The following is a 12,997-nucleotide window of genomic DNA, read 5'->3' on the forward strand; positions in this document are numbered from 1 at the left end:
TGTGCCTGTGGGTTGCTGGGGGGGGGTGTCCCGGCGTTCCCCGGTTCGCTTCTAGGCGGGGTGTTCTCAGCAGCCTGGCGCCCTCCTGCAGGGCTGAACGGCCCAGCTCTGCTGGAGGGTGTTGTTTCTGTGTGTTCAGTGCTGGGTCCCTTACTGGCAAGACATGAAGGGGCTGGAGCGTGTCCAGAGAAGGGCAACGGAGCTGGGGAAGGGTCTGGAGCACAAGTGGGATGAGGAGCAGCTGAGGGAACTGGGGGTGTTCAGCCTGGAGAAAAGGAGGCTGAGGGGAGACCTTCTCACTCTCTGCAGCTGCTGAGAGGAGATTGGAGCCAGGGGGGTTGGTCTCTTCTCCCAAGGAACAAGCACCAGAACAAGAGGAAATGGCCTCAAGTTGCACCAGGGGAGCTTAGATTGGGAACTGTTTCTTCCTGGCAAGGGTTGTCAGGCCTGGCCCAAGCTACCCAGGGCAGTGGTGGAGTCCCCATCCCTGGAGGGATTTCAAAGCCGTGTAGATGTGGTGCTGAGGGACATGGTTTAGTGGTGGCCTTGGCAGTGCTGGGGTAACAGTTGGACCTGAGGATCTTCAAAGTCTTTTCCAACCAAAACAATTCTACAATTCTCCCTGTCAGGTTCCATCCAGAAGTGCTTCCTTTTTTTCTTTGCTAAATAAGTATAGTCCTGTTAAAGCTGCTGACAATATGAGGATTGCCTTGGGGCAGACAAATGCCTCACTTGGTAGTAAGAAAATCCAGAAGGCTCTTGCAGGACAGAGTGAGAGAGCAAAGAGGTGGCAGGAAACATTCATCCTTATGGAGATCTTTTGATGGCAGCTGGACTCCTCTGTTCTCCCTGAACAGTATCTCTCTCAGTCAGGGGAAGAACCAGGGCTGGAGGGACCTGTTATGACCCTGAACACAGTTCTCTGGCTGCTGAAATGTTCTTCATGGTTTAGTCTGCCCCCCAAAGCCCCTGAACACACAGATCCTGCAGGCTGGAGGTTTTCCATAGGGGAATAAATCAGAGGTTCTTGGCACACCAGCCTCCAAATGGGCAGAGAAAAATGGACACCCAGGGATCCTACTTTTTCCTTCCTTTGCAGAAAGGAAACTGTTCCTGGTAAAGTTCGGTGTTTTAGTTGTTGGTTAATTGGCTAATTTAGGGTGGAGTCACTGTCTACAGCCATTCAGCTGGCTGGGGGCTGTCTGTGAATTCCTCGTTCATGTGACTGTTCTGAGACTCCCTTTCCCTTTCTCCCAGAGCTGCATTATCAAGCGCTACTGTGAGAAGAGATTTGTTCCCAAATACCTGGCGACTATTGGCATTGACTACGGCGTCACAAAGTAAGTCTCTTTGTGGGGAGGAGCTGGTGGGTCTGCCAGGGCCTGGATGAGGTGTCTGCTGCAAGGGGGGCACTGGTCTCCAGAGAAGCAGAGCAAGATGTGAAGTAGGGCTGTCCCATCTTCTGCAGTTCCTGAGTGACCACACAGCCCTGAGCCAGGTGTGCCAAGGCTGCGTTTCTGCTTTGATAATAAGACAATCCATATAAGCAGCCTTCCTCTGGGGTGTAGCTCCCTGTTATCATGTTACACCCAGAGCTGCTGCTGTTCTTCTCTGACCAGCTCGATGGGCAGTTATCTGGCCATTAAAACCTGGTACTTAAAACTTCATAGAATCACAGAATTGTAGAATGGTTTGAGCGAGAAGGACCTTGAAGACCCATCTAGTCCCAACCCCCTGCGATGGACAGGGACACCCCCCCCCAGACCAGGTTGCTCCAAGCCCCATCCAACCTGGCCTTCAACACTGCCAGGGATGGGGCAGCCACAGCTTCTCTAGGAAACCTGGGCCAGTGTCTCACCACCCTCACAGCAAATAATTTCTTCCTCAGATCCCATCTCAGTCTCTCCTTTTGTAGTTTAAAGCCATCACCCCTTGCCCTGTCACTGTATGCCCTTATAAAAAGTTCCTCCCCAACTTCTTCCTGATTTTTCTGTCCCCAGTCATCCAGCTCTTTCTCTGCAGAGGGCTGACAGGGATAAGGGTTGTTCCTGTGGGGTACAGGCTATGCAAGGGCTGAGCTAGAGCAGCCATCTCAAGTGTTTCCCCCTTCTCTTTCAGAGTGCAGGTCAGAGACCGTGAGATGAAGGTGAACATCTTTGACATGGCGGGGCACCCCTTCTTCTACGAGGTAAGGCAGCTCTGGGCAGCCTCCTGTAGGTTCAGCACCCACCAGCTTTCCACAGGTCTTCCTGAAATTGGGTTTGGGGGTATGGAAATCTTGAAATTATATTTTTGGAAGCTTCCTCTGCTACAATACAACACCCGTTCTCTCCTGCGTGGACACCTAGAGCAGGTCAGCATTGGAAACCCCTGCTGCTGCTCTGTCAGCAGTGTCTCCCTGCTTTGAGAGCTTGCCAGATCCAGGAGTCTGACAGAGATGAAGATGTTCCATGCTCTGAAGTCTGTATCCCCACCAGGCACACACAGGCACACCTGTACAAGACATATTTACTCTCTCAGCACAGGAAGGACATGGATCTGCTGGAGTGGGTCCAGAGGAGGCCACAGAGATGATCCAAGGAGAGACGCTGAGAGAGTTGGGGTTTGAGTCTTGATTGACTCAATCTATTTAAAATACACTTTGTAAGCAAAACAACTAGTATGTCTTTCCAGGATAAATCTTTAGGATTTGAACACACAGACTGCCACATCCATTTTGGAGAGCTGGCACAAAGGAATGATTGTGCTCCTTGCTAATCACATGGGTTTTAAATTATGAACAAGGTAATGAAGTAGACCCTCAAGTGGAAGAAAAGAACATTAAATATTTCTCCAGTATAATCACATTGTTTTAACAATATAATCCTTACTGGTTCTTGATCAGAAATAGACTGTTGATGCTTGGCAAAGTGTCATTCTATCATTAATAAAAATGTATAGAATGTTAGGGAAGAGCAGTTTTAACACAATAAATACTAACATAACATAACAAAGTGAAAATGAGAAACCACAGAACCATTCTGGTTGGAAAAGACCTTTCAGACCCTCAAGTCCAGCCATTACCCCAGCACTGCTAAGGCCACCACTGAACCCTGTCCCTCAGCACCACATCTGCAGGGCTTTTAAACACCTCCAGGGGTGGTGATTCATGTTGTGGTTTGTACTGGCCAGGTGGCTGCCTGGCTGTTGACAATTATTTCTCTGGCAGCTCCTAAGCCTCCTATTTCTCCCTTGTGTTCTCAGCATTTGCTTCTTGTGTGTTCTGAAGTTCTGGGCACACTGAGGATTTCAATGTTATTTGTCTCTGTGTGCAGATAAGTCTACAAGACTACAAGTTTTGCCTGGGGTTTATAAGTCCTGATGTAGTACAGGTAACCAGTGACATGTAATTAATGAAGAACAATTTGGAATACACCAGGGAGACTGGGGGATGAAGCTGGCAGCATAAAGAATTTGAGGGACAGAAGACTGCAGAGGGTCTCACCCGATGCAGGTGTGGTCAGTAGGGGTCCTCATAGGACAGTTACCAATTGCAGATGAAGGAGCTGCTTGTGTGTGTTGTCTTTCTGGCTGTGCCACAGCTGATCCATATGAGAGACAACACAGGAAAGATTCCTTTGAAAGGGTAACAGGCTTAAGCTGTGCCAGGGTAGGTTCAGACTGGACATTAGGAAGCATCTCTTCACTGAAAGGGTGGTCAAACACTGCAACAGGCTTCCTAGAGAGATGGTCAATGCCCCAAGCCTGTTATTAGAGCTTAAGAAGCATTTGGGAAATGCCCTTAACAACATGCTTTAATGTCTGGTCAGCCCTGAAGTGGTCAGGCAGTTGGACTCAGTGATGGTTGTAGGTCCTTTCAAGCTGAAATAGTCTTTTCTCTTCTAGTATCTGTCCTGTAGCTGACCTTAGACCCTCATCCAGCAGCTGTCCTGGCAATCCCCAGTATTTCCAGTTGCTGGCACTGGGCACACAAGTCCCAGAGGCTGCAGCCCCACTCTAGCTGCTGTTAAACACCCACATACACAGTCAGGTGTTCTGTGGATCTCTCCAATAGCAAAGCTTAGATATATCCAGTGGCTGGCCCTGCATCCTTGCTGTCCTCTGCTGCCTTATGCACAGGGGCACACACGGGTGTCTCGGTCTACTCCAAGACCTTCCAGTCTGCCCAGGGGTTGGTCCAAAACCTCTGCCATGGTGCATTGGTGCTCCTTGGCTTGGAGGTGTTTCATGGGCTGATCGCTCTCCTCCAACAGCACAGTGAGTGTATTATTTGGTTTCCCCCTCTTTCTGTGATCTCTTTGTGTGGAGTTGAGATTTTTATCACAAAACGAAATAGGTGCCATAGTGATCACACCTTGCCTTGGTCCCTGCAGGTGAGAAACGAGTTTTACAAGGACACACAGGGGGTCATCCTGGTCTATGATGTCGGACAGAAGGAGTCTTTTGATGCACTGGATGCATGGCTGGCTGAGATGAAGCAGGAACTGGGCCCCCACGGGAACATGGAGAACATTGTCTTTGTTGTCTGTGCCAACAAGGTGGGCTGTGGTGGGCAGCCAGGCTATGGTGAGGTCTTAATCTCTGGCACTTGTTGTGTTCCTGGCCTGAGACCAAGCTGTTGAGCTCCAGCTGCAGCAAGGGGAAGGTTGTTAAGTTGTGGGGGAGACTCTGAGAGCCAGATCTGGGTGTGAGGAGCACTGTAGACTGCATTTCAGTGGGGTTTTGGGAATATGGAGGCCACACTTCAGTCAGGAAGGGACCAAGCAAAGTTGGTATTGACTCTGGACTAGATAAACTCTTAAAGGCCTTTTCACTCGAATTTTCTGTGCTTGCTTTCCACACTGCCTCCATCCCTTCAGGATGTACATGGACCTGTTGGAGCGGGTCTAGAGGAGGGCCATGGAAGGCTGGATCTGAGGGCTGGAGCAACTCTGTTCTGGAGACAGGCTGAGAGAGTTGGGGTTGTTCAGCCTGGAGAAGTCTCTGGGGAGACCTTAGAGCACCTTCCAGGACCTGAAGGGGCTACAGGAAAGCTGGGGAGGGACTTTTGACAAGGGCAGGGAGTGATGGGATGAGGGGGAATGGTTTCAAGCTGCAAGAGGGGAGATTGAGATGGGATCTGAGGAAGAAATAATTTGCTTTGAGGGTGATGAGACCCTGGCCCAGGTTTCCCAGAGCAGCTGTGGCTGCCCCATCCCTGGCAGTGTTTCAAGGACAGGTTGGATGGGGCTTGGAACAAACTGGTCTGGTGGGAGGTGTTGCCCTGCCCATGGTAGGGGGTTGCGACTAGATGAGCTTTAAGGTTTCTTCCAATCCAAACCAGTCTGGGATTCTATGAGGATAAGCAAATAGCCTCTCCAACCAGACATGCCCCTTACCTCTTAGCCAATCTGCCCTGGAGCAGTGCTGCTCCAGCTGCTGGGCAGATGGTCCAGGCTGCGCTCTGATCCCTGCCTCTGATCCCGCTCCAGATCGACTGCTCCAAGCACCGCACCGTGGACGAGAGCGAGGGGCGGCTCTGGGCCGAGAGCCGCGGCTTCCTGTACTATGAGACGTCGGCACAAACAGGAGAAGGAATCAACGAGATGTTCCAGGTGAGGTGTAACAAAGGTGGTGAGGGCACAGACGCCATGCTGAGTCAGGATTTTATGGCAGAATGTCTCCTGAACTGCCTGGATCCTACAAAACGTGTTGGCCCTCTGCCTCAGAGGTGTCTTCTCAGTGAAATGCCACCCTGAGAAAGCTGTGGCTGTTTGGCTCGTGGTCAGCTCTGGTCCTCCCAGTCCTGGGCTAGCCCTAGCATTGCATTGCTAGGATCTGATGATCTCTCTTGCTGTTCTGGGAACACGAAGCAGAGCTGCCCATGTCACCTGTTCAGGTGTAGCACTGAGCTGAATTGGGTTTGAGATAAATGTGTGGCCTGGCCTGCTCCTTGGTCTGTCCCAAATCCCTTCAGACTGGGGTATCCCAGCCCCTCCCCCCCTCACATCAGAGGATAAGCCTAAAGTCAGCAAGGGTGGCCAGGGCTCCTAGACTCTGCCAGCACCTTCAGGAACCATGACTTCCCCCTAATTCCTCTTTGTGTCTGCAGACTTTTTACTCTGCTATCATAGACCTGTGTGACAACGGTGGGAAGCGTCCCCCCTCCAGCATGGGGGTTGGCTTCACCAAAGAGCAGGCAGATGCCATTCGCAGGATCCGCAACAGCAAGGACAGCTGGGACATGCTGGGGGTCAAACCTGGAGCCACAAGGTGAGGGAGACTTTGACTCACTTGACTGGCTGTCCCTCACTTTTCTGACCAAGCAGGCTGGTTGCATCTGTGATCTGTCACCTGCCTGGTTAATATTGCAGCCGGGCACAAGCAGTTTGTACCTGGCCAAAAAACTGAGGCAGTGCAAAAGAAACCCTCGGCCTGAGCACCAGATTTCCCCTTTTAACAGACAAGCGAGGCTGGAGGCAAGGGGGGAGTGACCAGCATGAGAAATTCAGCCCTGCCAGCTGCCTGGCCCTGCATCCTGCCTCCAGGCTGAGTCGTCTCTGGTCACTCACTTGCCAGATGTGTTTGGAGCAGCTCCAGGTTTACATTGCCTGCTCTCTGAGCCTGGAGAAGCTTTTAAGCTGCTCTGAGTCTGCCACCCACATTATCAAACAAGGGATTGATGCTACAGCTCTTCCACCTGGAAACAGTACTCCCACAAGACAGGTTTTCCTATGTCTTCCTCAGAGGACCTCTGGCCGGGTGAATTGATCATTGCCTCTGTAAGAGGTTGAATATTGAATCTCCCGGTTTTGCTGTATGACTTGGGCAGCTAAAACAAGGTCCCCGAGCTATGCCTTGCTTTCTTTACTCTGAAATACAAGGACTACCCTCATGTACTCCTTGCAGACGGGCTGGAGGGTGGATTTTTGTAACATCTGTCATTCAGGACTTGTTCATCCTTCTGTCAGCCCTGTGAAATGGAGGTGTTGAGCCTAACCCCTCCTCCAGTCCCCTCCCATCCCTAGGGAGAGATCAGCAGCTCTGCAGGGCAGTTTGTGCTGCAGTTGCCAGCACAGATTGACTCCCCTCCCTCAGGAGGTGCCCCCTCTCTCCACGGCCTGCAGCTAGAGCCAAAATGTCTGCCTTGGACCAGACACCCAAGGCTGGAAGGGCTGAGGTGGCGTGTGAAGCCTTCACCCAGCGTGCGTAGGTGGTTTGATGCGGAGCTGAGTCAGGGCGTGGATGCCCCCACACTGTCTCCCAGCTTTCTGCTCTTGTGGTGCCAGAGACTCAGCACACCACAGTATGTGAGGCAGGCACGTGTCTGCCATGCTGGGAGCATTCGTGTTAGCACAGTGGAGAGGGTGTATTTGCCCCAAGAGAGGGCTTCTACCCTTTCTCTTCTGTTCATACCTCACCAAGAAGTGCCCTGTCTGCTTTTCCTCAGCCCCCAAAGTGTGGAGCTCCTTAGTCCCCAAAGGGAAAGGGTTCAAAAGTGCTTGCACAGGGGGGTCTAGCATGGAGGAAAGCTCCTGCCAGAGGGGCTGTGTGTCCTGTGGATCCCCTCACTCCTGTGTGTCTCCCAGGGATGAAGTGAACAAAGCCTATCGGAAGCTGGCCGTGCTGCTCCACCCTGACAAGTGTGTGGCTCCTGGCAGTGAGGACGCCTTCAAAGCGGTGGTGAACGCCCGGACCGCGCTTCTCAAAAACATCAAGTAGGGAACAGAGCCACTCCGAGTTGGAAACCTTCCCCTCTCCTCCCAGCTAGCCCCCAGGCAGCTGTGGGACGTCCCTCTCCTCCTCACGCTTCACCAGTGACATGATGGACATGGAGGCTCCCAGCACCAGCCACAGAAGCAAGACCTCATCCGTCTGTAGTGTGCTCACAGTGGGCTCTGAAGGAGGCAGAGTGCTGAGGAGGGGAGAGGGACCCCAGAGCCCTTCCTGCATGCGTGGCCCCTGGTCGTTGTTGGCATCAGTGCTGAAAGCAGGGAGGTCCTGGTCACCTCCTGGGAGTTAACAGCCTTGTGGAGGGTTTGGAGGTGTGGATGCAGTGAGGACAGAGTGAGATCTCACCTGAAAGCTGGTTGAGCTGACAGCATTGGTGTCACGCATGGAGGGCACCCAGGAAGGCAGGGGGGTGTGAGTCCTGGGTTATCCTGGAGCTGCCTCTGGAAGGCTGCACCAGGGCAGTTCATCTTCTCAGTCAGAGCTGGCTCCTTCCAGCTGACACCCAAGGATGCTGCTTTTGACAGGAAAAGGAGGGTTGCTTCAGGAAACCTCTGGTACTGCACAGAGAAAGTGACCCAAGAGTGTCCTTTTCCCTTTCCTCTCCCAGCTGTTGTGGTGCCAAGAACAGTCCCTTTGGCAGGACTGGCACTCTCCCCCAGGAACCCACCATCTCAGCATGAAGTCTCCTGCCATAACCTCCTTCCACCTGCCTGAGCAAAACTCACCCAAAAGAAGCCCCTAAGGCTGCAAGACCTCAACCCACCTGCTCCCTCTCTCCCGTCCCTCTGCTCACACCAGACCGGTGAGGTCTGGGTAAGTCCCTTGCCAGGGACAGTCCTCAACTGTGGCTGCTGTCCTCCCTGGCTGTTTGCAAGCAGGAGAAGGTTGCTGACCCAAGGAGGAGGCAGTTCAGCCCCCAACATGGCTGCCTGCCAGCTCTCCCCTTCCTCCCCACAGGCAGCCTCCTCTTCTCCCACCCTGCAGAGCTGTGTGGGTGCCTGCCATCTGCCTGCTCACTTGGCCCCACCACACTCTGGGGTTGGGTGAGTGGTGGAGGGGGCATGTTCTTCCCCAGCCCTCCTTTCTCACAGCAGCAACACGTTGACTCACTTTGCTGCTTGTGTTCCAGTTGCTGATCAGCAGCTGAGTGTGAGTTGCTCCCTCCAGGTCTGTTGTTCTCTTTGAATAATCTTTTTTATTTAGAGGGGAGTGTTGCTGGTCACCCCAAGAAGTTCTTGGGTTCTGCTCGTTGTGATCCTGAGGGAGTCAGAGACATGATGGCTGCTAGGTTCTTTGAGGAGACCAAACCAGGGATCCCTTGGGCTCCTGTGATTTTGTCAGCATCCAGTTTCATTACCTTGCTGTTGTATGAGCTCAACAGGGGGGGTCAGGACACTAAGCTGTGAAGTGAAAGCCACCAAGTGTGTGCAGATGTATCCTTACTCCATCCTACAGGTATCCCATTCAAAAGTCATTTCTCCTATGGTCAGTGCAATATTTTTTTTCACTTCAAGGCAGCTTTTTTGTGTTTCTCCTTCAAAATATAAATCAACGGTAGATCCCCCCCTTTTTTTTTTGACATTTAGGGACTTTAAAGCCAGTATCATTTTGTTCTTGCTCTGGTTTCTGGTGCTGGGTTGCTGGGAAGAAGAAATAAGCTGTCTTGCTAGCAAGCACGTTTTGCTACTCCAGTTTAGAAATAACCAAGGGAAGATGTTGCTACAAGAGGTTAATGTTTGAAGTAGCTCAGTTTTTTCCATTTTTCCTCTCACAGATGCATAAAGAGCTGAGCTGGGGGAGGTGAACAGGGCAGGCATTGGAGCTGCAGCAAGTTACAATGGCAGGGTTTTGTTCAAGTGTTTTATAATGTTATGGAGTTCACTGGAAACCTCCCCACTTGTCTCATGGAGGAAACCACTTAATTCTGGCTTCAAACCTATTTCTCTGGGTTCTTTTTCCTCTGATGGGGGATAAATAATCCTGTTGCTGGATGGTGCAGTTCACACTGAGGGTTAGATCTCAGCGCCTGGAGTGGTTTAAAGCCTTTCTCAGTTCCTGCTGTTCAGGGGCTCTCCAGGTCCCTTGTGCCATGTACAGTCCCTCTTTTTTGCTCCTCAGGTAACTCTGGCCACTGTTCTTGGTGTTTCTTCTGTCGGTTTACCAAGCTGACCAGATGTTTGGAGACTATTACACATGCATGTCACGTCTAGCGATGCTGGTGACCTTCTAGGTTGTGTTATTTTTATAAATTAAACTCCCCCTTTGGAACAAAGGAAGCCCTGTGAGCTGTCTTCCCACAGTGACTGCCTGCTGTTAATGTTTAATTGCCCTGTGACTCATTTCTCTCCTCCCCAGCTGGGTCTGGCTGAGGCTGGTGGTGAAGAGCTGCCCCCCAAGGGTGATGATGAAGGGTGTCCATCAACTCAACAGGAGTGGAAGCTGGATAAGGGACTAGGGCAGCCCTGGAACCTCCATGGAAACATGATGTGGAATGCATCCAGCTGTGGTGGCACCTGGCTCTGGTCAGGGGACCCAGAGGAGTAGCTCCATGCTTGCTCCATGCACACACACCTCCACACCATCAGCCCCAGTCATGTGCCTTCTCCATGCCGTCTCCATCAGAACCCCAAACTCCAGATCCTACCATCCAGGCTCTGTCTCTTGCCTATGACTCTCACATCCTCCTGCCTTTTGCCAAGAGTGAGTCCTGCTGCTGAGATGTCTGTCCTGAGACAAAGATGCTGGGATCCAAGTCCCAGATTAAAGGATTTTCCATTCAGCATCTAGAAACACATCCAGAAGCCACCTCTGGAGCTCTCAAGAACAGGAAGCCTTCCTCGATGTGCCTGGAGGTGCTGCACTGCCTGCCTCCCAGCACTCTGGCAGGCGGGGAGGACACAAGGATTCCTGGTCTGGCCCTGTGCCTGACAGCTGTCTGCTCCTTGCTGCCACTTCAGGCTAATACATCCTGGAATGTTCCCAAGCAGGGCCCTGGGGAACCAACCAAAGCCTCCCCTGAGATCAGGCTGTACCCATCCTGGCTCATGGACCAGTGCTGAGTCCCCTTGCTGGCCTTCAGACCAGTTGACCTTCCCCTCCAGGATGGCCAGCCTGGGATGGGTTGGCCTGCGCTCCCCAGGGCAGGTGGCCAGGGCTCATGTCCCTGTCCCCTGTTGGCCATAGCATGGACAAGGCTGTTCAGCCCAGCCCCTGCAGTGGGATGGGAATTACCCCAAGCACACACAAAACCTCCAGGAGGCATTAGGGCTCTGATTTTTTCTCAAAGGGAGAAGTGCCTTGCAGGTCTTGCACCTGGGAACACACAACCCAGGAGTGCAGTTCAGACTGGGATCCTCCTGGCTGGAGTGCAGCCCTATGGAAAGGAACCTGGGGGTCTTGGTGCATTAACAAGGGCATCACCTGCAGAGATCAAGAAATCATCATCTCACTCTGCTCAGCACTTGTCAGACCACAGCTGGAGTATTGTGCTCAGTTTTGGTGCCTGCCCCACAAAAAGGATGTGGACAGGCTGGAGAGGGTCCAGAGAAGGGCCACAAGGATGATCAGAGGACTGGAGGACCTGCCATATGAGGAGAGGATGAATGAACTCGGTTTGCTCAGCCTTGAGAAAAGAAGGCTTTGGGGACACCTTATTACCATGTTCCAGTACTTAAAGGGTGGCTGCCAAGGGAATGGAGACTCCCTCTTTACAAAGAGTCACATAGAAAAGATGAGGAGTAATGGGCACCAGTTGCTCCTGCGGAGATTCCAGTGGGACACAAGAGGTACATTTTTCACCATGAGGATAATCGTACATTAGAATAGTCTCCCAAGGGTAGATTTTCCCACATTGGACAGCTTGACAGGGTGCTGAGCCATCTCATATAAACCATAGTATTACCTAGAGAGGTTGGACCAGATGATCCTCGAGTTCCCTTCCAACCTGGCATTCTATGATTCTATGGTTTTGATCTTAATTACTGCACAGAAGCAATTTGTTCCCCTGGTAAAGAAGCCAAGATGGCCTCCTGGTAGAGCTGCTGGGGTGAGGACAGGCAGGAGTGTGGTGCCTCAGTAATGCAGCAGCTTGGTGGGGCTGAGTGTGCTAGTTCTGGGTATCAGGGAGACCTCCTCACAGCATGGTCCAGGGCTGATGCAGAACATCTACAGCTAGTTTTCCAGATCCAGGTGTGTAAGAGGAAAAATTGAGGAAAAACTTGACTTTGAGGGTGACGGAGCACTGGAACAGGCTGCCCAGAGTGGTTGTGGCGTCTTCTCTAGAGATACTCAAAACCAGCCTGGATGCCAACCTGTGCAACCTGCTCTAGGTGAACCTGCTTGGCAAGGAGATTGGATTAGACGATCTCCAGAGGTCCCTTCCAACCCCCATCACTGTGATTTTATGAAGATGAGACCAGGCATCAGCTGAAACAGAGAGGGCAAACTTTGGGAAGAGGTTTCAATGGAGCATCAGTGAGACTGGGTGTGATTTGGGTGGTTTAAATGAAGGGGGATGTGCAGTGGGGATGCTGTGGGTTTCTTCTCTCCACTGAGGATGTGATACGGTGGCTGTGACCCCAGAGAGGGCCATGAGGTGAGTGGAGCTGGGCAAAGGACAGCCTGGTTATGGGTGCATGACCCAGCGCTCTGCTTACCCCCTGGGGTTGGGGTTCCTGGCACCTATAGAGCCCCAGACTGGTTTGAGTTGGAAGGGACCTTAAAGATCATAGAGTTTCAACCTCCTGCCATGGGCAGGGACACCTCCCAGTAGAGTTGCTCCAAGCCCCATCCAACCTGCCCTTCAACGCTGCCGGCGATGGGGCAGCCACAGCTGCTCTGGACAGCCAGGGTCTCACCACCCTCACAGCAAAGAATTTCTTCCTCAGATCTCATCACAATCTCCCCTCTTGCAACTTGAAACCGTTCCCCCTCATCCCATCACTCCCTGCCCTTGTCCCTCCCCAGCTTTCCCGTAGCCCCAACAGCTCCGTGTAGTTGTTGTGTTGGGGACCCCAGAACCGGACCCAGCTCTGCTGGGGGTCTCACCAGAGTGGAGCAGGGGGGGGACAATCCCCTCCCTCGACCACGCAGCAAACGGTCACCCAGTGAGGCCACTTGGTCCAAGGGTCCCCATGGGGTGCAGCCCTGGGGTCTGCGAGCCGGCGGAGGGGATAATGAGGAGGACGGAGTAAGGAGCAGAAATGCAGCAGCTTCTCCAGGACTCGCCGGCATCGAGAGGGTTACGGGAGGTGGAGACGCAACGGGACGCCCCGGTACCGGCACA

At 52.4% G+C, this 12,997-nt stretch overlaps 1 protein-coding gene across 1 annotated transcript in view; it reads left to right on the forward strand.

Annotated features, from left to right (window-relative positions):
• DNAJC27 (DnaJ (Hsp40) homolog, subfamily C, member 27) overlaps positions 1-7,701 on the forward strand; it is a 21,223-nt gene extending 13,522 nt beyond the window's left edge. The window contains exons 2-7 of the mRNA XM_010002227.1: positions 1,258-1,340; positions 2,119-2,188; positions 4,374-4,538; positions 5,472-5,594; positions 6,092-6,252; positions 7,569-7,701. Of these exons, the coding sequence (XP_010000529.1) occupies positions 1,258-1,340; positions 2,119-2,188; positions 4,374-4,538; positions 5,472-5,594; positions 6,092-6,252; positions 7,569-7,701 (735 nt within the window). The remainder of the gene's footprint in view (positions 1-1,257; positions 1,341-2,118; positions 2,189-4,373; positions 4,539-5,471; positions 5,595-6,091; positions 6,253-7,568) is intronic.
• The last annotated feature ends 5,296 nt before the right edge of the window (positions 7,702-12,997 follow it).

Source organism: Chaetura pelagica, unplaced genomic scaffold, assembly GCF_000747805.2.
Source record: "Chaetura pelagica isolate M959 unplaced genomic scaffold, ChaPel_1.0 scaffold107, whole genome shotgun sequence".
Taxonomy (NCBI): domain Eukaryota; kingdom Metazoa; phylum Chordata; class Aves; order Apodiformes; family Apodidae; genus Chaetura; species Chaetura pelagica.